The 26,872-nt window shown below is 38.8% G+C and overlaps 1 protein-coding gene across 1 annotated transcript in view; it reads left to right on the forward strand.

Annotated features, from left to right (window-relative positions):
* NNT (nicotinamide nucleotide transhydrogenase) overlaps positions 1–25,079 on the forward strand; it is a 51,141-nt gene extending 26,062 nt beyond the window's left edge. The window contains exons 16-22 of the mRNA XM_061352176.1: positions 1,856–2,016; positions 2,740–2,919; positions 7,130–7,289; positions 9,692–9,773; positions 20,280–20,398; positions 21,377–21,492; positions 22,757–25,079. Coding sequence (XP_061208160.1) covers positions 1,856–2,016; positions 2,740–2,919; positions 7,130–7,289; positions 9,692–9,773; positions 20,280–20,398; positions 21,377–21,492; positions 22,757–22,906 — 968 coding nt within the window. The 3' untranslated portion in view covers positions 22,907–25,079. The remainder of the gene's footprint in view (positions 1–1,855; positions 2,017–2,739; positions 2,920–7,129; positions 7,290–9,691; positions 9,774–20,279; positions 20,399–21,376; positions 21,493–22,756) is intronic.
* The last annotated feature ends 1,793 nt before the right edge of the window (positions 25,080–26,872 follow it).

The raw sequence follows: 26,872 nt of genomic DNA on the forward strand, positions 1-26,872 counted from the left end.
AGGTAAAACTTTGTTTAATTATATGAATTCATTCATCCCCCTTTAAAATTGTATTTAAACTGTGTACAGCTTTAGTTATGAAAAAATTGTCTTCAGTGCTTGGACATACTACTGCTAATAATTACTAAGTCACGTAAAGGTCCCTCAATTCATCTTATCTAGAAGTAAGTGTTGCTTTAGTGTTAAGACACTACCTGACACTGTTTCTCTAATTGGTTTTATTGAACTTTTATGTTCACAACTTTGTATTCCTGAGCAGACATTTTGATTGAAATCTTTGTGTTGCTGGACTCCAGGAGCACTGTCAGTATTTATAGGATTTTGTTCTCAGCAGTACAGGCTTCATTTAGGTAGGTCATTGCAGGCTTCACTTAGGTCATTGCAGGCTTCATTTAGGTAGGTCATAGCAGGCTTCATTCAGGTAGGTAGCTTGCAATATGAGCTGAGACTGCTTCACTTGAAACCATTCAGTTCACTGTTCACCTACTGTGCAAACTCCATGCATCTTTCTGTTTTAGTAAATATGCCTTCTAAATTAAATACTAATTCCTGATTCTTATGCACCTGAAGGTTCTTTATTGTGTTTATTTTTGGTTTTGTAAGCACACAGATTTTGAGAGACTGAGGTAATACCTGTACTAAGAAGTTGCACCTAAGAGCTTCCTGTTACTAATCCTGTTACTAGCTTTGCAGTAGTTCCTTTAGGAAACATCTGTTTGCTTTCTTCAGTGTTTATGAGACCAGCCATTGAAGGAGGAAGCATGACATGGATGGAAAGCTGTCTTCTCTAATAATCTTTTGAAGGATTTGTCAGTAGTATGTATTTATGATGTATTTCTGCTAAGTGGTTACTCATGTATTTCTTCTTGGTTATTTTTTTTATCTTCTCCATCTTACCTCCCTCCATCCACTCAGTGATTTGTGCGCATGTCCCTGGTGAACCTCCTGGCCTGTTTCAGCCCACTCTCCTGTTTCTCGTTTTGTTTTTGTGGGGTTTTGTTTGGTTTGGTTTGTTGTTGGGTGGGGTATTTTGTTTGTGTTTTCTTTTCCTTTCCCCCTTTCCCTTATTTTTAATCCCACTTTGACTCCTAGTCCTGAGACGATCAGTTCATTCTTCCCCTTTAGTTCGGCTAATTATAAATGAGAACTTGGTAAGTAATTACTTACACCAAAAGTAACAGATGAACTTGCATTATTTTTACTCATTGCCATGTTGTTTGGGGTGAAAAAAAAAAAAAAGCCTAGGGTGAAAATAAATTCACATAAATACCAAACCCTCTTTGCCAGTATGAAAAGCTGTAAGAATTCTGTGTGACTGAGGGTACTTTTGAAAGCATTTGAAAGCAGGACTGTTTTATATTTGGGATTATCTGTGTGGTCATATTTTTCTAAGCACACAGCTTTTGAGAGGCTGATGTAATGCCTGTACTAAGAAGTTCCAGCTAAAACTTTGTATTGCAGAGCATCATACGTAACATGCAAAAACCCAGGGCCAGAATAAAAATATGGGTTGTTTTGATTTGGTTTGGGGTTTGTTTTGTTCTGTTTTGTTTGCTTTTTTTTTTTTTTGAGTTTGTTTGGTTTTTCTTTTCCCTGGTTTGTTTGTTTGGTTATTTGTTTTTTCTGTTTTTTTTTTGGGTGGTTATTCTGAAGGATTTCAGTGAAATTAGGAATTAAAAAGAGTTTGGGCAGGAGTATTTGAGAATCTCAGCTTTGACCAACTTGTTTTGTTTTCTGCTCCTCCCTTTTTCTTTTTTTAATTTTTCTTTAGCTGAGGTATTTGGTTTTCTCTGAAGGCAAGAGACAGGCTCACCAGCACACATGTATCAATCTCTGAATATGCATTTGATTGCAGGTATCCTGAATTCTGCACCACTGCTCTTGCCTGGTCGTCATGTATTGAATGCAGGATTGTTGGCTGCCAGTGCTGGTGCAATGATTCCATACATGATTGATCCTAGTTACACTACGGGAATGACTTGCTTAGGTTCCGTGTCAGTTCTCTCAGCCATAATGGTAAGTCAGGGTGTTTTAAGAGGTGAAACAAATTAAAAATGGTTTTTGTTCTTTGACTTTGCTCGATTCCTCTTAATTGTTGCATTTTACAGGCTGAGTCGCAGTCATCATAGTGCCTGTATGCTAACTTGCAGTAGGAAGTAGCAACTGACTGTCCTAAATCTAGCAGTAAATTAGAACTGTTCCAGAGAACAGGCATGTGCATATAGGATTGTTTTTTGCAGCTATGACTTAATGGAGCCTTTTATATGACAAACTTCTTTTAAAATACTTACTGGAAAGTTTATCCTTAAAATAAAGAGTGCTGGGTCTACTGGTTATCATAACTTAGTAAGATTATGAGTAACTTTCCCCCTTCTACTCACACTGGCTGTTGCAAAATTTACCTCAAGTATTACCATTGTGTAAACCAAGTCTTGCAAAGACTCCTCAGTACAAATCTTTAATGTTATGAACAGTTTCACAGAGCTGGTAGGATATTTTTTTGAGTAAAAATATGTGGCTAAGCACAGGGTGAGGACAGTCGAGTGCCTTTATGTCCACTCTCAAAGGCAGAATCAGTAAGTTCAATTCTCAGGCTACAGCTTAGTATCTCCTACATTGAGAAGACTTGAATAGGTTAGTAACTTAGTATTTATTTTTTCAGTGCTAGAGGTAGGTTGTCTTCTGTGCATGGTCTCCTTAGTTATAGCTTGTACTGAAGCATTTTCTTTCCTTTTCCAGGGTGTCACTTTAACAGCAGCTATTGGAGGCGCTGACATGCCTGTAGTTATTACTGTCCTCAACAGTTATTCTGGATGGGCTTTGTGTGCTGAGGGCTTCCTACTGAACAACAACTTGCTGACCATTGTTGGTGCACTCATTGGCTCTTCTGGTGCCATCCTCTCTTACATCATGTGTGTGGTAAGAAGTAGCAGAAATACAGTTTTTGTCCAAGTAATAAAAAACTGTATTCAGCATGTTTGCTAGGCAGATAAACAATTGGAAGACCAAACTGCTAGGTGTTTACAGACTAGATTGAAACTGTTGGACTAGTTGCCAGTCATCTCTATGGTTTCGAGAGATATGTACTTCAAAATTGCAGAAAGCCTTTATTTGATTTGTGCATTGAGTTTTGGGATCTGGACTCAAGTTTAATTCCTTGTGCTTAGGTGTTTTTTTAGACATACCAGTCTATCACACTCATGTTTACTTTTCATTTAAGCTAGATGAAAAATCTATCGTCAAGAGATACTGTAAGTAGGAAGTTCCTTTAGAATAAAAAAAAGAAGGTTGGTTTGGTAGGACGTAATGGAAAGTTAGATTTTTGGAGTGTGGGAGAGTGTGCTACTCTCTTCAAAGCAGGTACTCTGAAGTACCACGGGGTGGCAGCAGGCTTGCATTAATGTAGTGCTGGTAGTAATGTCTGTTGGAGCAAACTCGAGCTTCAATGCAACCCTGTGTGTAGATCATACTGCATTATTATTAATGGCCTCTTTTTCTGTGAAACATTTGTGCATAAGTATTTTGTTTTCCTGTGTGTGTCTCCTTTTTCTTTTCAAAGATGGAGAGATAATGACTTAAAAAATAACACCTATTCACAGCTACCAGCCTGTTGATTATCTGTTGGTAATTCTGTTTCACTTCTGCTGTTGTCTTCTTGTATGATCAGTATCACTTTTCTCCTGTCCTAATGTTTTCCTGCTCTGGCTATCTTTTTGTATTTCATACCTGCTGATAAATAGTGTCGTTACCATGTTAGGAATCACTCATTTTTATCTCTCTTGAGGACCGATTTCAGAAAAGCTTAAAAAAGTTTTTTTGTGCAGCTTTGTGGGGGTGAGTTCAAGTGAACAATCCCAGGTGTGAATTTTAAAGAATTTTGTTCGTTCTTGAACATTTTGTATCTCCTTATCAAAAGAAAATCTGATTATGTGGTTCATGGGTTTATGTATTTAGGTATAAATGTATATATTCATATATATTTGTATACAGGCAGCAATTTAGTCCATATCAGCAGAAAATGATGCTTATGGGCAACACAGGAATGAAAAGTGTGTTCTTTAAAGATCAAATCCTTGTAAGTCTTGGTGTAAATATAATCTGTTGGGTATGTATTTACATAGGCATAATACCTCTATAGCTTCATTTTTTTTTTTTTTACTGTCCCTGCCTGTTTTTTTTATTCGTTTTATTGCTACCTCCTCTCTGCACTCACAAGAGAGTTTTGAGATGCTGCATTTGTTGTGTGGAGGAATCCAGGTAAATAGGAGTCCTGAGGAAGTAATTAGCAAAGCAGTTGTGCTGTGACAAAGTGTCTTTCCTCTATGAATTTCTTAAATTTCAGTGAGTTTAGTGTTTGAGATAGGATTCTAGAAATTTTGTGCTGCTTTACATAAAGTTTAGACAAAGTTCATCAGCCAGTAAAATACCTAATATTTTGTACAATTTCTGCATAATAAGCAGAATAACTTGTTTCTAGCCCAGGATTTTTCTTCTTTACTTGTTTTAATGGAAATTGTTACTTTTAAAAGTATTGTTGTAATTAGGGGATTCAGTATCATTGTCTTCAAGCTGAATTTTGGGAGAAAAACTGCTCAAGAGTTTCAATAAACTCTGATTGAGTTGTTGTTGTAACCTGTGCTAATGTAGCAACAGTTTTATACTCTCTTTTTTTTTTTTTTTTAACTTCTTCCCTCTTCTAGTATGACTTCCATCTAAAGCAGAGTGTTTGTTGAAGCTTATTTAGTACAGATGAGAAGGTGTTTTTTTGAAACATCTTACTGGTTGAAACCTTCTTTTTACATTTCCAATTACTTTTTGTGATAAAACGGTAGTTTAATCATCCAAAACCTATACAGAAAATCTCTTAAAGCTGGAGTTGATAAAATTGGCCAACAGATGTTCAGATAACCACATGCACTTGTATGTACTTGATTTTATACCTGTCCCTCTTCTGTGCCTATTAGTTGGATGAGTTAAGGACAGAGAATTTAACTTCAAAACAAAAAAAAACCAAAGGCCTGTAGCTTTCAGTTGTCCTGTGAATTGCGACTTCTCTTAAAACAGTCACACAACACTTGATTGTATTAGCATGTCCTTCTCTCCCTTTTTTTTTTGCCCCAGGAGAATACTTGATGATCACAAGTGTGGTACTAGAATTGGCACACTTGGGGATTGGGAAAATGCTTCAGGTTGAAGAGGAACCATTAACTGGGGTGATGGAACAGCAAGAGAAGGAACAGATTGCATTAGTCTTATAAATAGTATGATGGTGCATCACCTGAACTACCTGCGTGGTTTCTGTGGGCACAGTGGAAGGACTTGGAGTTCTCAGGGATTGTTTGCTTTTGCCTGGGCTGTAAGTTCCTGGCCAGCACCACCTGTGTATGTACAGCAGAGAGGTCTTTTAGCTACTGGTTAGATTATCTGTGAGTGGTGAAGCCTGCACTTTGTTGTGTTTGTGGTCTGTGGTGGTATAGAAGATGAAAGAGGCTGTAGAAGAGTTTCCTTGTGCTGAGGGGGTCTTAGCTGCATTGTTTAATTGCTGCTTGTTGAGGTCTTGGCTTATTTTGAAGTCTTCTGGACCAGTCCCTTCTCTTCTTCTTTTTTTTTTTTTTCCCCCCCCCCCCCCCCACTTCCTGATTCCTCAGCTCTTTGGTGTGGATCCAGGCAAGGGTGCTTCAGTCTCATGCTTGCTGTTTGTGGATTCTCAGATTTCTAATATTTGAACCATTTTTCCTTTGGCCTGGTCTTACTGTTGCCTTTTGGTTTAGATACATGTAGAAAGTGCTTTGCTTCATGTAAAGTTAGTGTGCGCAATATCTGAAGAGGGTATTCTTCTGTCTAGGTAGTCTTACCTGACTCAACTGTTGTAATATACTAAGTAGTCTGTTCTTCTGTTTGATAGTTTGATACTGTGATACTTGTCAAAGGCAGTGTGTTCTTAGAGGATACGAACTACTGCCTGCTGCAGCCAGTAGAAAGATGCTGATTTCACCAAATTTGTGAGCCTGCCTTGCAGTATCTGAAACTGGTGATGAATCAGGACATCTCCTAACACCTTTGTTGTACTTATTTGCTGGATGGTGAATTTCACAGGATGGCATATCTTCTCGGGCTATAGCAAAAAAAAAAAAGTGGAATTGCATGGTTTGTAAAGTTGGTGGAAAATGGACACTTGGAAGCATAGTTTTGTGTGGGTGTTTCCTTTTGCTTGTATGTGTGCCTCTCCAGATCAATTCTTAAATTTTGCTGTGGTTTCTGAGCTAACACAGCAGATGTATGACACACATGTTTAATTAAAGAAGCAATTTATCCTGTTCCTTTCCTGCTTCCAAAGTTTTGTTTACTGCAATTACAAGTTTTGCCTGCTTCCAGATATTGACAGATACTGGTTTGGGACCATACTCACAAGGAAACATGCCACTGAAAGCATTTAGCCAGTGGCTTTTCCTGGCTAATTTTCAGGAGCCATATTTTCAGGATGTGTTCTTTTAAAGCTCCTATTTAAGATCTCTTGTTCCCCTTTGGTGCTCAGCCAGTAAGTTAATGGTCCTTTTTAGTTTATTATGATTTGAGTTAGCATTTGGTTAATTTTGTGTAGCTACTTGGCTTTGTTGTGTTTTTCCTGCCTTGATGCTGTAGGAGCTTTGCTTCTGTACTCTCTAAGAGCTACGCAGTTTCCATGCTGTCCTGTAGCAGTTCTGTAGCTGTTCTATGCTTACGTGTTGAATTGCTCAAGAACTTAAGAAAATGTCTTGCAAAAATAGTGTGTATGTATGTAAAAATAAACCTGACATCAAACATGCATTCTTCTGTATTTCTCTCTTTTGAGAACAAAAAGAGACCAATATTTGCTATTTGTGTTGTTCTGTTCTTGTCTTAGGGAAATACTGATGCTCTTCCATTACATGTAATGTGTTAGAAGCTGATGTTGGACTACTGTTGTGTTAATCTGTGTCTCTGTTTTAAGAAGCATGTTTTAAGAAATTTTGAGTTGTAAGCAGGCAAAATCATCGGAGAAATACTATTGTCAGGGAGGCTTTAATAGCTTCAGAAGTTTTCTTTGTGGACATTCCTCCTTTATTTTTGGATTTCGTCTTTACCTGATGAAAGCTGTCTTATCTTTCAGGCTATGAACCGTTCCCTTGCAAATGTGATTCTAGGGGGCTATGGCACCACATCAACAGCTGGTGGGAAGCCCATGGAAATTACTGGAATCCACACAGAAATCAATGTGGACAATGCAGTTGAAATTATAAAAGAAGCCAATAATATTATTATTACTCCAGGTAAGACATTCTTGACTCATTCAGTAAGATGCTCAGAGGATATATTGTTTAAAAAGCACTTTCATAAACCTAAAAAACCAAACCCAAACCCAAAAGAAAACAAACCCCAACCAATGAACAAAAACAAACAGCCCATCTGAAAAAAAACACGGTAGCCCACCTTGCAGTTGGAACATAGCAGTAACAGGGCAAATGTTGCCTGGGTTTGTGGTATATGTTTTTGTTCCCAGGTTGTCGTTCCTTTGTGTAGACATGTGTATGACACTTTCTTTTTCCTTGTGTATGTCTCTTCAAAATTTGTGCTATATATTTAGGCTTTAATTTTTTTCAGGACAAAGACTGTCCTTTTTACATTATATTTACAGTTGATTTTTTTCTACAGCTGTTGTGGTGTGGGTTTACAAGCACTACCACAATACCAGTGGTACCAATAACAGAATATCTGTCAAGTTACTGAAAGGGGATTTTGTTTATACTTCTCATCTACTTGCTCAAGTCTGGATTGTACTGTTAAAAAAAAAAAAGGCAGATGAACATCTGAAACTTTGTTAACATGTAATAAATACTGGAATTAAAGTGGAAAGAAACCTGAAAACTAAAACCCTGAGTTGTCTGAAACTATTATGTTGGCTGTAGGCTCATATGGTTCAATAGTACCTTTCCTGTTAGAAGAGGCCAGGTAGGGAATAGCTCAATACTTGTTTTCCTTCAGCTGAATGGCACAAGTAGTGTGTTAAATTTATTTTAGCATTTGAATGCAAAGAATGATAAACAAAGTCATCTTTCATTTTGCTTCAGCTTAAATGAAAACATCAGTGGGGTAGGGTTCTGATTTGGGAAGTCATCTTTGTTTCCAAGAAAGCTTGCAAACATTTTCAAGGAGTTTGTGGCTGAAGGAGAGAAGCCAGAGAGTTGTAGTCTATGGGCGGAGTCTAGTTGGAGGCCTGTATCTAGTGGAGTGCCTCAAGGGTCAGTACGGGGACCAGTATTATTTAATATATTCATCAATGATTTAGATGAGGGAATTGAGTGTACTATCAGCAAGTTTGCTGATGACACTAAGCTGGGAGGGGTGGCCGACACACCAGAAGGCTGTGCTGCCGTCCAGCGAGGCCTGGACAGGCTGGAGAGTTGGGCAGGGAATAACTTGATGAAATATAACAAGGGAAAGTGTAGAGTCCTGCATCTGGGCAGGAACAACCCCAGGTTCCAGTATAGGTTGGGGAATGACCTGCTAGAGAGCAGTGCAGGGGTGAGGGACCTGGGGGTCCTAGTGGATGACAGGATGACCATGAGCTGACACTGTGCCCTTGTGGCCAAGAAGGCCAATGGCATCCTGGGTTGTATTAGAAGGGGGGTGGTTAGTAGGTCGAGAGAGGTCCTCCTTTCCCTCTACTCTGCCCTGGTGAGACCTCATCTGGAATATTGTGTCCAGTTCTGGGCCCCTCAGTTTAGGAAGGACAGGGACCTGCTGGAGAGAGTCCAGTGCAGGGCAGCTAAGATGATTAAGGGACTGGAGCATCTCCCTTATGAGGAAAGACTGAGGGAGCTGGGTCTCTATAGTTTGGAGAAGAGGAGATTGAGGGGTGACCTTATTAGTGTATATAAATATATAAAGGGGGAGTGTCACGAGGATGGATCCAGGCTCTTCTCAGTGGCAAACAATGATAGGACAAGGGGCAGTGGGTACAAACTGGAACACAAGAGTTTCCACTTAAACTTGAGAAGAAACTTCTTCTCAGTGAGGGTGACAGAACACTGGAACACGCTGCCCAGGGAGGCTGTGGAGTCTCCTTCTCTGGAGACATTCAAAACCCGCCTGGACACGTTCCTGTGTAACCTTATCTAGGTCTTCCTGCTCTGGCAGGGGGATTGAACTAGATGATCTTTTGAGGTCTATTCCAATCTCTAACATACTGTGATACTGTGACACCGTTAATAATTTCTGCTCTCCATTTTCTTCCTGGGCACTTTTGCTCTGATGATTTGAAGTGTTTGTTTGCTGCTAAAGCAAACCTAGTAGTATGTTGAGCTTAATGGTGGTGAAGTAACCTGATAGTAGCCTCTTTATCAATTTTTCAGTGTACCTGTCTGAAACATCATTTGCTGATAGAAAGAGGAACACATGCTTTTGTGTAGTTGAAATAAGTTACTTGCATAGTTTGCCTGGTCAAAGCACTACACTGTTACTGGTCAGGAGACCAAAAGAAGAGTGGTCAGTGGGAGTACAGTGATCAGGCTGGGAATATATGAGTATCTTGTGTGTGTGTGTACATATACTTTTTTTTTGTTTATTTTTAATTATGGGCGCTTCTCTTTGTGTGGAAGGTACACTTATTGTTTTGAACTATTCTGCCTGCACTGAAACAGAAAAATAGCTTACAACTTGAAAATTCTTCCAGGTTACGGTTTGTGTGCAGCAAAAGCTCAGTATCCCATATCTGATCTGGTGAAAATGTTGAGAGAACAAGGGAAAAATGTAAGGTAGGTACTTTCCTTGAGTATTACAGTTGTTTGTTTGTTTGTTTGTTGTTGTTGTTATTTTGGTTTTGTTTTTTCTTCGTTCCAGAAAAATCCCCTGCAAGTCTTTGTTTTGGTTTAATTTCTCTTCCAGTCGTTATTATGCTGATCGCTCTCTCAGAATACTAGCTAAAAGAATGCTCTAGTTTTACTAAGCTATAGCTGAATATCTAGAAATCTCATACTGAATATAAAAGATTCGTTACTCCCTTATACTTTTCTTAAATTTGGTTTCTGGAAGAAGCCATCATCTGGAGAATTATGTTTGTTTTTTTTCCCAGTTTTGTTTTATTTGGTGTCATGCTGAAGTTCAATTAAAAAAAACAGCTTTAAGATGTAATACGTCTTTATTGAGGCAACAAAGTTTTACTTTTCTGAAAGGTGAGTAAGCTCCTTTGGATACATATGCTCTGCCTCTGGATATAGTAGCATTTTGCTACACAACAAGCACTGGAGTTATTTGTAAAATAAAACTTTAATATAATTCTGCATTGTGTTCAAAAGTTAGCATTTTCTACAGATGGGGAGGTTGGAGAGCTCTGTGAACGCAACCACTCTGTGGGAATACATAACTGTGAGGAGTAATCACAACAGCTGAAATCAGTGCAGGGAGAATAGCTTTTATGTTTGTAGTCAATAGGGAGACAGTACAGGCCTAAAGTAAGTGCTTTGAATGCCCTTGTAGAGAAACCTCCATTGAAGAGGATTGTTTATTATCCTGAAAATACCCTTTTTTTTTTTTTTTTTTTTTTAAGTCCTGATTCCTTAAGGAAATGGACCTCTCTGCTGGGAATGGTTAAAGGAGTGTAATAGGAATAGTTAAGGATAGTAGGCAGGAAAGGAGAGCTTTCTACAGTATGGAAGAAGTTTTTGCTGGAGTCAGTCTCATATGAAGTGGAAGAGTAGATGAGGTAGCAGTCTCTGCACAAAAAATGTGGGACTTACTTATTTCCTGGGATAAGAGAAAGGAGACAGTGAATATTGGAAGGTCTGAGGATGTAAACTTCTGTTACCATTTTAATGTAATCTCTATTCCGTTAAGCAACTTAACTTACTGGATTCTCATAAATTTTTGCTATTGCAAGCAACACTGTATTAGAGTTCTTTGAGTATTGCATGGAAGGATAACTGGAGTGCATATGGCCAAACCCATGTTTTTATTTTGCTGGAGTGCTGATCCAAATAACGGGGTTAATTCTTAGATGCCAGTAATGGCCTGAAGTCCTTTTCATCTTCAATTTTCGATAGACCTTATAGATATTAAAAGTACTGGCAAGCTAGCATCATGCCTCCCTTGCTGTTTGTTTGGGAACAACTATTTTCTAATTATGATAACTGAATATTTTAAAATCAGTCAAGGCTCTCTTTTCATTTGAAACAAGATACTTGGACAAATGCTGGTTAGCCACTCACTCATTGATTTCCATGTGTTTACCTCAATTATATGGTGATTTTCCTTTGAAATCAGTACTCCAACTGTTAGTACTCCAGCATTGCAGTACTCCAGCAATCATTTGTTTTGGTTTTCTTCCACTGTTTTTCCAGGCTTATTGAAAAGTTGCATACAAGTGTTTGAATTGTTTTACAGCATGCATTGGTAATGCATAATGGCAGGGTTGTCATAGGGTTTTTTAGCAATTGTTAGTGTATGCCCATAATGTTATAGTTTTTTCATCTAAAATTGCTTTGTAGATGTATTTGTTCATACATACATGATAAATGAGGAGGTGTTCTGGTGTATTTGCTTCCTGGAGCAGTTCTATTCACATCTATTTCTCCATGTTTAGCAGAAGCTGTAAGTCCAAATTGCATTAAAAATTTTGAAGACCTGTTAGCTGTGCAATGAAGAACCTTTCTTGGCTAATGCAGTGACAGTGTTGTGTGCTTTGGCTTTCCTTTCAGCTCTTCTGTTTTTTTTATCAGCCTTGGTGAAATAAGTAATTACTGGTTTTGCCTTTTATGTTGGCTTTGCAGGGGAGAAATGTGAATGAATCCTTGAAATAACTGGCTTATACTTGAGATGAATCAGTTTAAGGAAGGGATTGCTGCAGTGCTTACCTGGTATTTTAATGAAATAAATCTGTATTTACAGTTTGTGGTAGTTCAGGCCTTTCATCACTTTGGGGAGCTCCCACGGTGTTCATTGAGTGCAGCTGCTGTCCCTCTGGTTTCAGTAGGCCTGGAGTGCCTCGGGACCCTAGTATAGTCACCATCCAGATGCAGTGACACTCTCACACATCCGCTATGGAAGGATGCCAGCATGAACATACGATTGCATCAATTTGTAATGCCCATTCTGTGCCAAGAAAAATTATGTCTGTCATATGGTCTTTTGCTTCGTGGCTCATGATTGATCCAGAGGAGCTGTTGTTTTCATTTACTTTGCTCCATAGCCATAACATTCTCAGTGAAGAGTGCAGATTATATAACATGATGCATAACCTTTGACTGGGGTTTAAATTTAGAAATACAGATAGTTTGGAAACTTCAGACTTTTAAAATGCATAGCTAACATCAATGCTTACTTGAGATGGTCTTGCAGCAGATCACATCTTTAATGCATTAGGAGGATCACATAGAAAGCTGGATACTGCTGACCCTTCATTATAACATTTTGCTGTCATGGATGTGTAAGACAATAAAACTTTTCATAAACTAAATCCTCAAGTCCCCAGAATCTATTGGCCTTGGAGAGCAAATGCCCATTCTACCACTGCTGTTGTATCTCTGCAAAGTTACAACTGCGTAAATTGTTGAAAGTTCTTGTTTTTTGGGCACATGTAGTTTGTAGGCCCCTAGTTGTGAAATTCTGATTTCTTCCATATAATTAAATTATATTCCATAAATCATTAGACTAGGTTGCTCCAGGCCATATCCAACCTGGCCTTGAACCAATTCCAGGAATGGGGCAGCCACAGCTTCTCTGGGCAACCTGTGCCAGTGTTTCACGACCCTCACAGTATAGACTTATTCCTAATATTTAATCTAAATCTCTCTTCTTCCAGTTTAAAGCCATTCCCCTTGTCCTGTCACTACAAGCCCTTGTAAAATGTCTCTCTCCAGGTTTCTTGTAGCCCCTTTAGGTACTGGAAGGCTTCTGTAAGGTGTCCCCAGAGCCTTCTCTTCTCTAGGCTGAACAAGCCCAACTCTCAGCTTTTTGGTCATCTTGTGGTCTCCTCTGATTCCAACAGTTCCATGTCTTTCTGAAGTTAGGTGCCCTGGAGCTGGATGCAGGACTGGAAGTGGGTTGTCACGAGAAGAGAGCAAAGGGGGCAGAATCACCTCCGACCTGCTGGTCATGCTCCTTTTGATACAGCAGAGGGCATGGTTGGCTTTCTGGGCTGCAAGTGCGTGTTGCTATGTCACATTTTGCTTCTTGTCAGCCAACAGCCACAGTCCTCCTCCTCAGGCCTGCTCTCAGTCTATTTTCTGCCCAGCCTGTATTTGTGCTTGGGATTGCCTTAACCCAGATAATTCTATATATAGATATGTAATTACTGTATAGTATTATATACAGTTTAAAACTGTATACATTTCCATATATAAGCAGGTAATCGACATTTTCCCACATCAGATTAACTGTTTTAGCTATTGCCACAGTGTGACTTTCCTAAGACGTTATCTATCCATGTGTTTTGTTTCTTGCATAGTAAGAAATTCTTGTTAAGAAAAATGTATTACAGAGCGAATGGACTCTTAGAATGGTGCTTTTTATAGACTTTCTAAATCTAAGTCATACATAAGTATGGTGGTTTTCTGGTAACTCTCATGGTTGAGAGAAATATTGTCCAAAATATTTGAAAAATCATGGCACTCAGGTGAAGTTCCTGACAACTGGAAAAAGGAAAATACAGCCCCCATTTTCAAGAAGGGGAAAATACATGACCCAGGGAACTACAGACCAGTCAGTCTCACCTCTATGCCTGGAAAAATCATGGAGCAGATGCTTCTGGAAGGCATGCTAAGGCACATGAAAAACAACAAGGTGCTTGGTGACAGCCAGCATGGCTTCACTAAGGGGAAATCCTGCCTGACCAATTTGGTGGCCTCTTATGATGGGGCTACAGAGCTGATGGACATGGGTAGAGCAGTTGATGTCATCTACCTGGACTTGTGCAAAGTGTTCGAACTGTCCCGCATGACATCCTTGTCTGTAAATTGGAGAGACATCAATTTGTTGGATGGACCACTTGGTGGATAAAGAACTGGCTGGATGGCCGCACACGAAGAGTAGTGGTCAATGGTCTCCAGCTGGAGACCAGTAACAAGTGGTATCCCTCAGGGATCGGTGTTGGGACTGGTCTTGGGACCAGTCTTGTTCAACATCTTTGTCAGTGACATGGACAGTGGGATTGAGTGCGCCCTCAGCAAGTTTGCCGATGACACCAAGCTGTGTGGTTCGGTTGATACGCTGGAGGGAAGGAATGCCATCCAGAGGGACCTCGACACGCTTGTGAGGTGGGCTGATGCCAACCTCATGAAGTTTAACCATGCCAAGTGCAAGGTCCTACACCTGGGTCGGAGCAATCCCAGACACAGCTACAGGCTGGGCAGAGAAGAGATTCAGAGCAGCCCTGCGGAGAAGGACTTGGGGGTGCTGGTCGATGAGAAAATGAACATGAGCCAGCAGTGTGCGCTTGCAGCCCAGAAAGCCAACCATATCCTGGGCTGCATCAAAAGGAGTGTGACCAGCAGGTTGAAGGAGGTGATCCTGCCCCTTTATTCTGCTCTCGTGAGACCTCATTTGGAGTATTGTGTGCAGTCCTGGTGTCCTCAACATAAAAAGGACATGGAACTGTTGGAACAAGTCCAGAGGAGGCCCACGAGGATGATCAGGGGACTGGAGCACCTCCTGTATGAAGATCGGCTGAGAAAGTTGGGGCTGTTCAGCCTGGAGAAGAGAAGGCTGCATGGAGACCTCATAGCAGCCTTCCATTATCTGAAGGGGTCCTAAATGAATGCTTGGGAGGGACTTGTCATTAGGGACTGTAGTGACAGGACAAGGGATAATGGGTTCATACTTGAACAGGGAAAGTTTAGATTGGATATAAGGAAGAAGTTCTTTACTGTGAGGTTGTTGAGGCACTGGAATGGGTTGCTGAAGGAAGTTGTGAATGCTCCATCCCTGGCAGTGTTCAAGGGCAGGTTGGACAGAGCCTTGGGTGATATGGTTTAGTGTGAGGTTTTCCTGTCCATGACAGGGGGGTTGGAACTAGATGATCTTAAGGTCTTTTTCAACCCTAACTATTCTATGATTCTGTGATTCTGTGAAATAGAGATTCCCTCTATTTCTTCCACGTACGTTCAAATTAGTTGCTAATATGTTGGTGGTTTGGTTTGGTTTGTTGTTTTTTTTTAACCTATATTTATAGATGGGTATCTTGAGGGACTTGGGTTTCTGTCTTTTGATGCTGGAGAATCTAATTAGTTTTGAGCACATGCAAAGGTAGGTTTCTTACATTTTTCAAAATAAAATATGGATTTAGTGTTGGACATTTTTTATTTTAATTTTAATCTTCAGTTCTTTTACTTATATCGATTTACAGTCATCATTCTATGTTGCTGTACAAGAAAATCTAGAAGAATTTTAAAGGGTGAGCTGTTAAGATGATCTCCCAACCACTCTTATCATACTGCATAACTCAGGTGTGGATAAGGTGGATATTACTGTCACATCTGAATGGCAGCTTAAGAACAACATACACCGATGCAAGCTCATAGGATGTTGAAGTATGCTTTCTAGGAAGACACTAAATGTATCACCAGGATATCATAAGCAATGTGTGTCAGTTTTCAGTTGGTTTCACATAGTCAAATTAACTAGGTGGATTCTGAATTACTAGTGCTTCTGAATTAGTAGGGACAAATGAAGTCTAATAGATCTGTTAGCTCAAATATATTGCTATAGCTAGAGAGCACTAGCAAACCTTGTTGTACCTGGTTTGCTTTTTCAAGGATACAGCTTCAGTTCTATGCTCCTGGGGCTGTATTGTAGATATGCCATTGGCTCCTATGGGTCAGCTCAGCTCTGGTGGTCTTATAGGTTAGTGTGTGATGCTTTGTGGAGGTAGGCTGCTCTTTCTTCCATGCAGTTGGGTTCTTGGGAGGGTATTTGCATTGAGATAAAGTCCATGCCATGTGTTTGGAGCTTGCTGTAACTGTGATAAACCGTAGTGGCTGGAAATAGGAGCCAGTACCAACTCTCACTCACTTAAGTATGCTTAATAATTTAAATAATTAAATTCAATTTAAAGTCTTTAAGTGACCTGACCCAGCAAACTCAGAGCTTGTTTGATGCTGAAATAACTATTTCTAGGGATATGTTGTTGCCTCAGGCATGACAGCAGACCTAAGCTAGCTATCTGCTTTGATACTAGTAATCTACATAGTCATCCATAATGTGTGATGAGAGCATTATATTGTCATACTACCCTGCAACTGTTATATGGCAGGATTCAAGCTGTGCAATATCTGAATGATGCACTTCTCAGTTAATTTAGTTTTGTATTTTGTTTTATTTTCTTCCTTCCCCTCCTGTTAACCTTGAATAACAGATTATTGTTTGTACTACAAACAGAGGTGGAGAGATGTCAAAACAGAAAGTGAATGGGGTGGAGAGAAGAGGAGGTGAGGCAAAACCCTTGGGCAAATTATTCTCTGTATATACAGTGCTTAAAGTGTTGAGTAAACCAAACTAGGCACCAGCCAGATGTTACTTACTTACATCACTCTGTCCAGCTTTGGCATAATGACAAGAATCCTATCTTTACATGGATGAAGTGATCTTGAAACACTTCTGCGCTGGGTTAGGCAGGTGCTAGCTGTTTCAGTATTGATAACAAGAATGTTATCTAGCCAGTTGCAATAAAGATAGATGTTGACTTTATGAACTGTATAAAAAGTGATTTCCATTCTGAGATTTTTCATGCAATAGTTGTCTATTCACACTGCTATAATCAACTTCATACTACTTTAAGTAACACAAACTGCTCCTCTCACTTCCCCCGAATTTAAGTGCTTTCTGTACTGAAAGTGCTGTCCTATATATGATATGCATGTCAGGAGTTTTAGATTTTTAGTCTAAATATAAATGAAATTGTTGCACTCTTTGTATTTAAAAAAAAATGTTCAAAATGTGAACATATTTTTCAGAGTGCTGTGTTGTCTTTCTAAAGAAAAAAGAAGTCTGAAAGTCTGAAAGAGGCTGATTAAAAAGGCTGGATATCTTGCCTGATATTCCTGCTGTTTAGGTATAAAGTCTTAATAGCAGCAAGGTGTATGCTCACTTCAGTGTATCTGACAGTTGGAGGTGGTAAGTGAGCCCCATGTTACATGGTCAGGGTCAAGAGAAAAAAAACAGACTTAATTCTGTGTTTCAGTGAACTACCAGAATAATTTTTCAAGTCAGACACAGCATGGTTGTGCATCTTCGATATAGGGGAAGTATATATAGACTGAAACCTTAATGTCACGTAAACCGAAGGTCAAAAAGAGTGTGAGATTTCTGCTTGATTTAAAAACCAACCAACCAGTGTAATTGAGTTCTTGCATAACAGGTATAAAAACTGTATCAAAGAAACCTCACAATTTTTCTCTTTAAAATATTAATATTTATAAAATAGGTCTCTCTTTTAAACTAATTTAAGTGTTGGATTTTTGAATATGAGTGAGGTTCATATTTTGAACATCTGGGAGATGTTCATGTGACAAAATGTTTCTGCCGTAATACACATAGCTTTCAAGAACTGCTGCTGTTTTGAGTCAGGAGTAAGGATTTTAGCTACCTCTGTTCTGTGCTTACCTGAATTCTGCTTTCCATTGGACAGGCTAACTTCACTCCAGATGTATGTAGATCTTATCTTGTGAAATAATGAAAACCTTAAGAGAAGCACATATTTTTAATGGTTCTTTTTGACACACTTGCACACCCAGTTTTAAGGGGTACTGGCAGGCTACTGTCATATTTCGTTAACAGGCTCTTAGAAGCAGACTTCTGGGAGTCACTTTAATATTTATCGAGAAAGCTTTTGTATGAGTAGCTTTCTTTGTGAATACTCAGTATGTGGTTTCAAGCAGAGTCTGTCAGAAGTCCCTAAGTACTGATAGTTCATGTTGTAACTTTTCCTGAATGAAGATTACTTGTCCCTTGTTTTTCTTCTTTCTTTGCTTCTTGTCAGGAGTGGTGCAGTCAAAGGTGAAATTAATTCTTTTGGCAGCTTAAATTTTGGCTTTCCAGCCCTTGGAATAAGATTGTATGTGTACATAGTATTTAATAAAAACCTCACGAGTATTTTGTTTTGTGTATTGCCAAAGTAGCTTTGGTCACAAAGACACTAAAATAATTTTATTAGAAACAAAAGAAATTTTGTTGGCAAATCTTATTTTCACTGCCAGAGGAGTTATGGGTTTTCTCAAGTGTACTTCAGAATAAGAGTTCTCCTACTGTACTGTAAATGATTGAATTTGGTACACTTAAAGACTAGCTGCAGTACTGCACATGGCTTCCATTACTGAGTGGTATGAAATGTAAGCTGTTAATGTTTTGTCCTGTATATTTCCTCTCCTTTTTGTGATTCTAAGTATTCTCCTTTGCAATAGGATTGCAACTATTTACTTGCTGAATACTGTCTGTTCTCTTTCTTTCCTGAAAAGCATTTATTTTAAAGCTGGCTTTTGTCCTGCTGCTTGACCTAGAGCTTAAAATTCTAGTATATCTTGTGCTATGTGAATTGATCATATGTCCTTAATTTTGTTGCTAGAGTTCCAATTATGTCATCTTTGCGTTGTCTTAATGTTGTCTTGCTGATGGAGTGTTCAGTTGCCCTTTTAAGGATGTATTTGCACAGTGTTCAATTCACAATCCATCTGTCATGGCAAGTTGATTTATCAGTCTTGCCCTTCTTTCTGAAGAAGTCCAAAGCAGTCTTACTGCATTCCTTGGACTTCTGTTCAGAAATTTCTGTTCAGAAATTCAGAAATTTACAGTTCTCTTGTGTATTTTAGATATCTTCCAAAGTACATGTAGGCTTCCTTATTATAAATTGTGTGACTTCAGCCATATACTTTTATCTGAGGCATTTCTGGTGTGCTGGAATCAGCATTCCATTTGGTGAAAGCTCCAGAGCTGGAAAGACGTAAAATGCGCAGAGCAGTAGACGTGAATATTCCTAGTTTATTCAGGACCTGTAGATGAGCAGAAGAGTACAATCTGCCCAAGAGAAATAGAAATAGATCAGCTTCTATGCAAAATGTTCTTGGGAGTTGCAGCTAAACCAGTTTTAACACCTCCATTCTGACTTTTGTCAGGTTTTTACTTGTACAGAACTGTATGAATGCGTTGGCTCCCTCTCTGCCACCCTCTGTCTGCCTGAATTTTAGTAACTCATAATGCATAAGCTGTGTATTTTGTCTAAGTTGGTTTTGAGCTGTTCTGAAAACATCTCCCACCTTCTCTTTTTTTTTTTTTCAATCATGACAAGAGAGTGGGACATCAACCAAATTCAGCAAAACATTGTCTTGTGCTTGAAGTGGAGTCCTTACTGAACTTTCAGTTAGAGCATTAGATTGTGCTAACCCTGCGCATTCTAGAGCTGCCTGAGTCAACAAGGTCATTGCCAAGGGCATTTCTAGGAGTGGCTTTACTTCAGGAAGGGTGCACATTGTTTTGGCCTTTTCATGGAGTGTTACATTTTGTGGCCTGTTCGTTTACTCTGGGTGCTTTTACTTTCAATGATGTAAGGGACCTGTGAAGCATATTCATGTGGGTGATGGTTTTGCAGCAAAAAAGCTTATACATAAAAACTCAAAGGTGTCTTGTCGTAAGTTTTTAAATGTGGTACAGCTTGGAAAGCGGATGCAAAAGCTTGCAGTGTGTGGTGTGGCTCAGTTTGGTGATTGTAGCCAGACAAAATGGTAGAATAGTCCTATTACCTACAAAAGTAACTGAAGAAAAGGTTTTTTTGGTGTAAGCTGCTGCTGGGTGGAAAATTTACTCTGTTGTTCCATCTTGATAGGACATGTTCCCAGGCATTTCTGGCCACGAGTTCCTTCTGTGTTGTCACTACAGGTGTCCAGCAGGCTCTCCAAAGCCACTTTGCAGGTGCAGCAACTTTCTGAAAGATTCGTCTTATGATGAAAAGATTGAAAATGTACTCCTGGCTTCTTTAGTTCTACTGGTGAATGATCATATTATTTTGCATACCTTCCGTGTCAGCCATACTTTAACTTTGCAGAAAAGTAGCAGCTGCTCTCCAAGTGAAGAGTCAAATTTATGAGCTATGTTCCCTTTCCCATCCGCTAACTTCCCTGCAACACTGGAAAAGTAACTATGATACTGTTAAGGTTTAATCATTTCATTAATTCACATGTGTGCTTATACTCAAGAACTCAGTCTTGTAGGTCACAGGTGTCAATTTTACTATGCATAATAGAGTGGTCATATTAATGGGATTGAACTTCCTTTCCTGTTAGGTTTGGTATTCACCCTGTGGCTGGTCGTATGCCTGGTCAGCTGAACGTACTCCTAGCAGAGGCTGGTGTTCCCTATGATATTGTACTGGAAATGGATGAGATCAACAGTGACTTCCCAGGTTAGCATGTGAGCTGTGGGTTTCCAGTAGATTGGATTTGATATTGTCAGTTTTAATTTATTTCTGGTTTTATATCACACAGGGATTATTAAAAATAAAAAATCTTAGTCAGACCATTCAGTTTCTCTTTGTGCCTGTCATGATACTGCTGTAGAGGAACAGGAGGTCTTTCTCTTGCAGTCTGAGTGCTCTCCCAGGTGATGGCAAGTGAGCACAGAGGAATACAAGAAATAGTGTGACTCAGGAGCAGAAAGTACGGACATGTGAAGCAAAGGGAAATATTGAATGCAGGTGTACAGAAGAGGGCAGATGTTGACTGGAAGTTAGATAGGCCTGTGAAATTTGCTTCCTTCAGAACTGAGAGAGCAGTGTTCTTTTTTAGTTGGTTGTAGCTGTGAAATAAGTGACATGCTGTGTCCTTTTTTTTTTTTCCTCTCTGTTACTGCCCCATACAGGAAAACTACTGTTTACTGACTTCTTTAAGTCAGGTGTCGTGGATGACTTGACCCTGTCCTGTCTTGCAAACCAGCTTAGCATTGAACAGACATCTTGCTTTCTTACATCTTTATTTAAAAATCAGAAAATTGCTGATAAAAGGTTTTTCAAAAGAATAGTCAAAAGAAAAGCTAGGCATAAGGAGATTTGAAAGTAATGGTACTATGTGTATACAAAACCACATTTAAATATCAAAGGATTTAATTTTGTGAGGTGGAATGATCTAACAAGTCCTTTAGAACAGGGTTCTGGATGCTTGCAGTTTGCTTGGGGTAGTTTGTAAGCACATTTGCCTCTCACGTATAGCTTGTCTGATAAATTTGAAAAATATCTGTGAATGAAGTCCCCATAAATGTTGTAGAGTACTTACCATAACAGGTTATTCTGCCTCTGAAGATCAGATTTAACACAAAAATACATCAGCATCACTGTTCAGGTTTCAGATAATTTTTCATCAGTCTTATTTTCTTTGTCTTGCTGCAGAAACTGACTTGGTCCTTGTGATTGGTGCAAATGATACAGTTAATTCGGCAGCTCAGGAAGATCCAAACTCTATCATTGCTGGAATGCCAGTTCTTGAAGTCTGGAAGTCCAAACAGGTGAAATTAACAGTTTCATTATCACTTACCTTAGGGAGCATGCTTTTTTTAAATAAAAAAGATTTATAGGATAAGTTAACAAGATTCTCCTACTCTTCTGATTTCCATGAGAAGCTTTTCTGCAAGATGTCCAACAAAACAGTCAGTACTTTGGAAGTGTGATGCATTATTCATGATTTTATAATCATCAGCAAATGCTTTAGTGAGTCTAGTGGTGATTGCAGTAGAAAAGACCAATGAAAGTGCTTCTACTAAAAAAGTGTGATTAGAATAAATTATGTTCTGCTCACATTTGCAGTCCTGAAGCATTTCTGTACAAATACCTGCTTTTTTAAGTTCATAGGAAATTTGATTGACAACTTTGATATTAAAGTGAAAATACAAAAATTAATAATATGCTTAAATAAAAAGAATCAAAACAGTAACTGGCTGGGTTTTTAGTAGAGAGCTTAGTTTGTCCAGGTTGAGCTGACAGTTTAATTACGTCACCAATTTTGTTCTTCAAAAGCAATGTTGTCTCTTCTAAATTACATAAGCTTGAGTTGCCTCATTGTGAAATCTTTGGTAGTTTGTTCTGAACCCAGATGTAACCTCAGTTCTTCTGAGGGTTTAGCTATTCAGATACTCAGTGATAGGCACATATATTTATCAGGGTGTTGTAAACTGGGAAATAAACATGTACATGGGTGGAGCTGGTAAAGCTTCATAGTTTCTCTGCTGAAGGTGCCATGATTAACTAATTTAACATTTAATATCTAAAACTGGCTGACATTTATTTTAGGATTAGAAAACCCCAAAATCTCATGCATGAAGTAATGCAGAGTAATGGTCTGGAGAAGTCCAGAGAATGTTGCACCAAGTATTGATGTGAATGCTCATCTGAATTGTGTTGCTATCAGGGAATTAGCTCTTAAAATAATTCAAAATAAAAAAGCCTCAAAACCCTGTTATAATCATCAGTGCCCATCTTGCTTTGATGTTATTATATGGAATAAGTAAAAGTATATGCATATGTAGCATCCACAAGTCTCTTCATGTGATGTGTAATATTGTGTTTAACAATAAATGTTTCTGAAAATGGTTTGGTTATCAATTCTGTCTGCTGTATTAAAATTTGAAAAAGAGTTTCATAGCAGTGAGTACCCTATTTTGAATGCCTCTTCTTCTCCCTTAGTTTGTGGAAGTTGCTTTTTGTGTTATCTTTGTTTGGAGGGGGGATTGTGGTTGTTTTTTGCTGTTTCAAACATGAACTCTTTATGTGCAGGTCATTGTAATGAAGAGGTCATTGGGAGTTGGTTATGCAGCGGTGGACAATCCAATCTTCTACAAGCCTAATACTGCCATGTTGTTGGGAGATGCTAAGAAGACTTGTGATGCCCTGCAGGCAAAAGTCAGGGAATTGTATCAAAATTAAATACTGATCTTGTATTCCACTCGTGATTGCAGTTAATGTTTTGTCACAGAGGTTGTGGAAAAAGGGTTACAGAAGAATTCTTTACTGTCATGATATAGCCAGCATTTGAAGAAGACTGCATTGACTCCTAGGAGATGTAGTTCAGTTAGGGAGCCATTGAATCATAGAATGGTTTGGTTTGGAAAACAAACTTAAGATCTTAAGATCATCTAGTTCCATCCCCCTGCCATGGTTCCATTAGTCCAGGTTGCTCAAAGCACCATCCAGCCTGGCCTTGAACACTGCCACAGATGGAATGCAGGCTTTATGAAAAGATGGCCATATTAGGCCTTCAAACTGAATCTCCCATGAGGCAATGCATTAAGGAATGAAAATGTGCTTTTTAAGGTTAACACTGAGCTGTTAGAAGCAGGAACTGATAACTTACAGTCATCTTGAAGTAGTTACTGGCTTCCTCCTCCTTACTGTCTGTACTTCTGTCATGGTAATTCACTAGAAAATACTGTGCCAAACCTGTATTCTGTCTTATCATCAAAGTTGTTCTTTGGCCAGTATGGACAAAACAACTATTTATTTCATCAAAACTTCAAGCAAATTGCAAACAGATGCAAGCAGATGCAAATAGATGCTTACATGATCTGAGACTCTGAACAGAATATTCTGTTTCTTTTGGGGATTTTATGGATGCTGTGAATCAGGAACATTCTAGGAAGGTTACTTTTCTTAAGAACAGTTCCACTTTTTTGTAGTTTATGCTTACATTATGTAAACACAGGATTTCAGGGACCTACCCAATGATTTTCAAGTCTGAGAAGGAAAAGTACACATACTTGCACAGCTTAACTTTTTTAAGCAGCTGCTAAATTCTCCATTTTTTCCAGTTGTTGCCTTTTTAAGTGTCTGAGGAAAAATACGGTCCTGTTCTGCAGAGGCAGAACATCTTGCATACCCAATCTGTTCACAGAATTTGGAACACTCTTTCAGTTTATGTTCACTTAAGCTTTTCACTGTATTTGCTACTTTGAAATTCAGTGATGCTTTCTTAATTAACATTTTTGTGATGCTGGAAAATGCACTTCCAAACATATTTAAGATGCTGGATTTTTATTAGAATTTTTCTAAATAAATAAGCTATTGTTTGAACAGCACAGAAACATACCAATCTTAAAACCGAGTGTTTTGATTATTTGACTTCTCTCTAATCTAATTAAAAGCACTGTTAAATTCCCATAATAAGTTCAGCAAAGAATTAAATTACATTATGACATAGATTACCATTTTGTTTTTATTATGTTAAGTGTACTTGAGTGAAACTCAAATATTTGCCTATTAAAATGACTTTATCATGTTTCCACAATGATGTAGCAACTGTCTGTGGTGATGAAGGCTAAATAGAAATAGCTGTACTTGTGTTAGAAAGCAGTCATATTTGGGGAAGACAGACTGTTATGAAGTAAATCTAAAAATCCATTTTGATTCATAGAACATTTTTTTATTGTACCATGTACAGAGACCTCATTTAAAATATAGTATTTCTACTTAGCTACCTCTGTTTTTATGTGAAAATCACTTAAAACACAGACTTTGAACTGATAAGAATTATATTAAGGGTTGTAACAATGTACTAAGGAAGCTACCCTTTTTGCAAATCTCTTTCATATAATTTGAAATAAAAATTTTCATGTAACATTAATATGTTGTACACTGCAAGAAAAGAGTTGTAATTAAATTTTAATTTGAAAACATTGTGGCAGCTATACTTGATTGTAGCGTATATGGCTTCTTGATTTCATTGTATTCAACTTTTCTTTTAGGTCTGAAAAAAAATAGGAAAATGGGAGAGCAGGAAAGACAAGAAAATAATCCTTTGTCTGTCTCCCAACTAAACAAAATGGGATTTGAAGGTATTAACATCCTAAAGCATTAATTTTTGTCTTGTCAAACATGATGTATCTAAAACTGTATGCACAATGTTTCTGCTTATAAGTAGCTTTTAAAAAAACACAACAAAACTACAAACAAAAACAAGGGAGGAGGAACTTAAAAAATTAAAAATATATCCATACCATTATGTTGGATTAGAGGTACCAGTGTTATCTTTGAAGCTGTGCTTTACCATGGAACACCAGCTGATCATTGAAGTGCTAATAAAGTCAGTTATTTTTCTTATTGATCACTGTCTCTTTTCTCTCCTGTTTGTTGAGTAGGTAAGTAGTCTGAGATTCTTTCTGGGAGTCAGAAGATCAAATTGCTACCAAGGATGTTGAGACTGAGGAATGTAATGAAAAGGAGTCAGTGAAATAGGCGTATTTCTTGGCTTTTTAATTTGAATAGTTCTTTAAAATGATGTAATGTGACTGTAGCAACTTCTAGTAAATGAACCTGAGAGAGGTTGATCCCAATATTTGTTGCCTTTTTGACTTAAAAAAACCCTGAAAAAGCTGTAAGAGCTAACTTGCCTGAGGTGTGAGATTAATCCTATGCCCTTGAGCCTGATACCATATAGGTTTGTTTCAGTTCTTAGTTATTTAGGTCTACAAGACGGTCAAGTTGATTTTGTGAAGATTTCAGTTTCTACCTTTGGAGTGAATGATAATACCTTCAGGCATCTGTTGGTCTGTTCACTTGTTTTGTTACACAAGTCTGATATGCAGCTTTCGTGTTTTCTTTGAGTTTTGGTCAAGCCAAGACTCAGAGGCTGCAGCCTGGCATTAATTTATGAGTTAATCCATCTTCCCTGTTGAGCTGCCTGCCTGCAGTTTGATCAGAAGCTGCATGCTTTGGTTCGAACATTTCATGGGTGGAGGTGCCATAGCTTCTCTGTTCCAGTGTTTGATTCTTCCCATTGTGAACAATTTTTTATTTCATATCTATTGAAATTGCCTTTGCTGCAATTTGTGTGCATTAGCTAGCCTAATCCTGTTACCGTGTCCCTCTGAAAAGAGTTTTTTTCACCAGTCTTACTGAATACGACAGGAAAATTCTGCCCTGACAAACACTTGTCTTTTGTTTCTCCTTGTATGTTGTGTAAATGATAAGTTCTAGCTTGGCTCACTTCGGTGTGTTAGTGGTTTCTTTTACCGGACAAATTAATGCAGATGCAGTCTCATAACTATGAAGTGCAGGGAAATCATCACTTTTACCTATGAACTATGTGCTTACTGATGCATTCCAATACATGGTTCCCCCTTACCCAGGGAATAACAGACCAATCAGTCTCACCTCTGTGTCTGGCAAAATCTTGAAGCAGATTCTCCTGGAAGGCATGCGAAGACGCATGAAAATCAGCAAAGTGCTTGGTGGCAGCCAGCATGGCTTCACTAAGGGGAAATCCTGCCTGACCAATTTGGTGGCCTTTTATGATGGGGCTACAGAACTGATGGACAGGGGTAGAGCAGTTGATGTCATCTACCTGGATTTGTGTAAAGTGTTTGACACTGTCCCACACAACATCCTTGTCTCTAAATTGGAGAGACATTAATTTGATGAATGGACCACTCGGTGGATAAAGAACTGGCTGGATGGCCGCACACAAAGAGTTGTGGTCAATGGCTCAACGTTCAGCTGGCGACCTGTAACGAGTGGTATCCCTCAGGGATCGGTGTTGGGACTGGTCTTGTTTAACATCTTTGTTGTTGACATGGACAGTGGGATTGAGTGCTCTCTCAGCAGGTTTGCTGATGACACCAAGCTGTCTGGTTTGGTTGATACGCTGGAGGGAAGGAATGCCATCCAGAGGGACCTTGACACGCTTGTGAGGTGGGCTGATGCCAACCTCATGAAGTTTAACCATGTCAAGTGCAAGGTCCTACAAATGGGTCAGAGCATCCCAGACACAGCTACAGGCTGGGCAGAGAAGAGATTCAGAGCAGCCCTGCGGAGAAGGACTTGGGGGTGCTGGTCGATGAGAAAATGAACATGAGCCGGCAGTGTGCGCTTGCAGCCCAGAAAGCCAACCATATCCTG

This window comes from Neopsephotus bourkii, unplaced genomic scaffold, assembly GCF_033783945.1.
Source record: "Neopsephotus bourkii isolate Nb327-2 ecotype Australia unplaced genomic scaffold, CSIRO-AGI_Nbou_v1 NB_631, whole genome shotgun sequence".
Lineage (NCBI taxonomy): Eukaryota > Metazoa > Chordata > Aves > Psittaciformes > Psittacidae > Neopsephotus > Neopsephotus bourkii.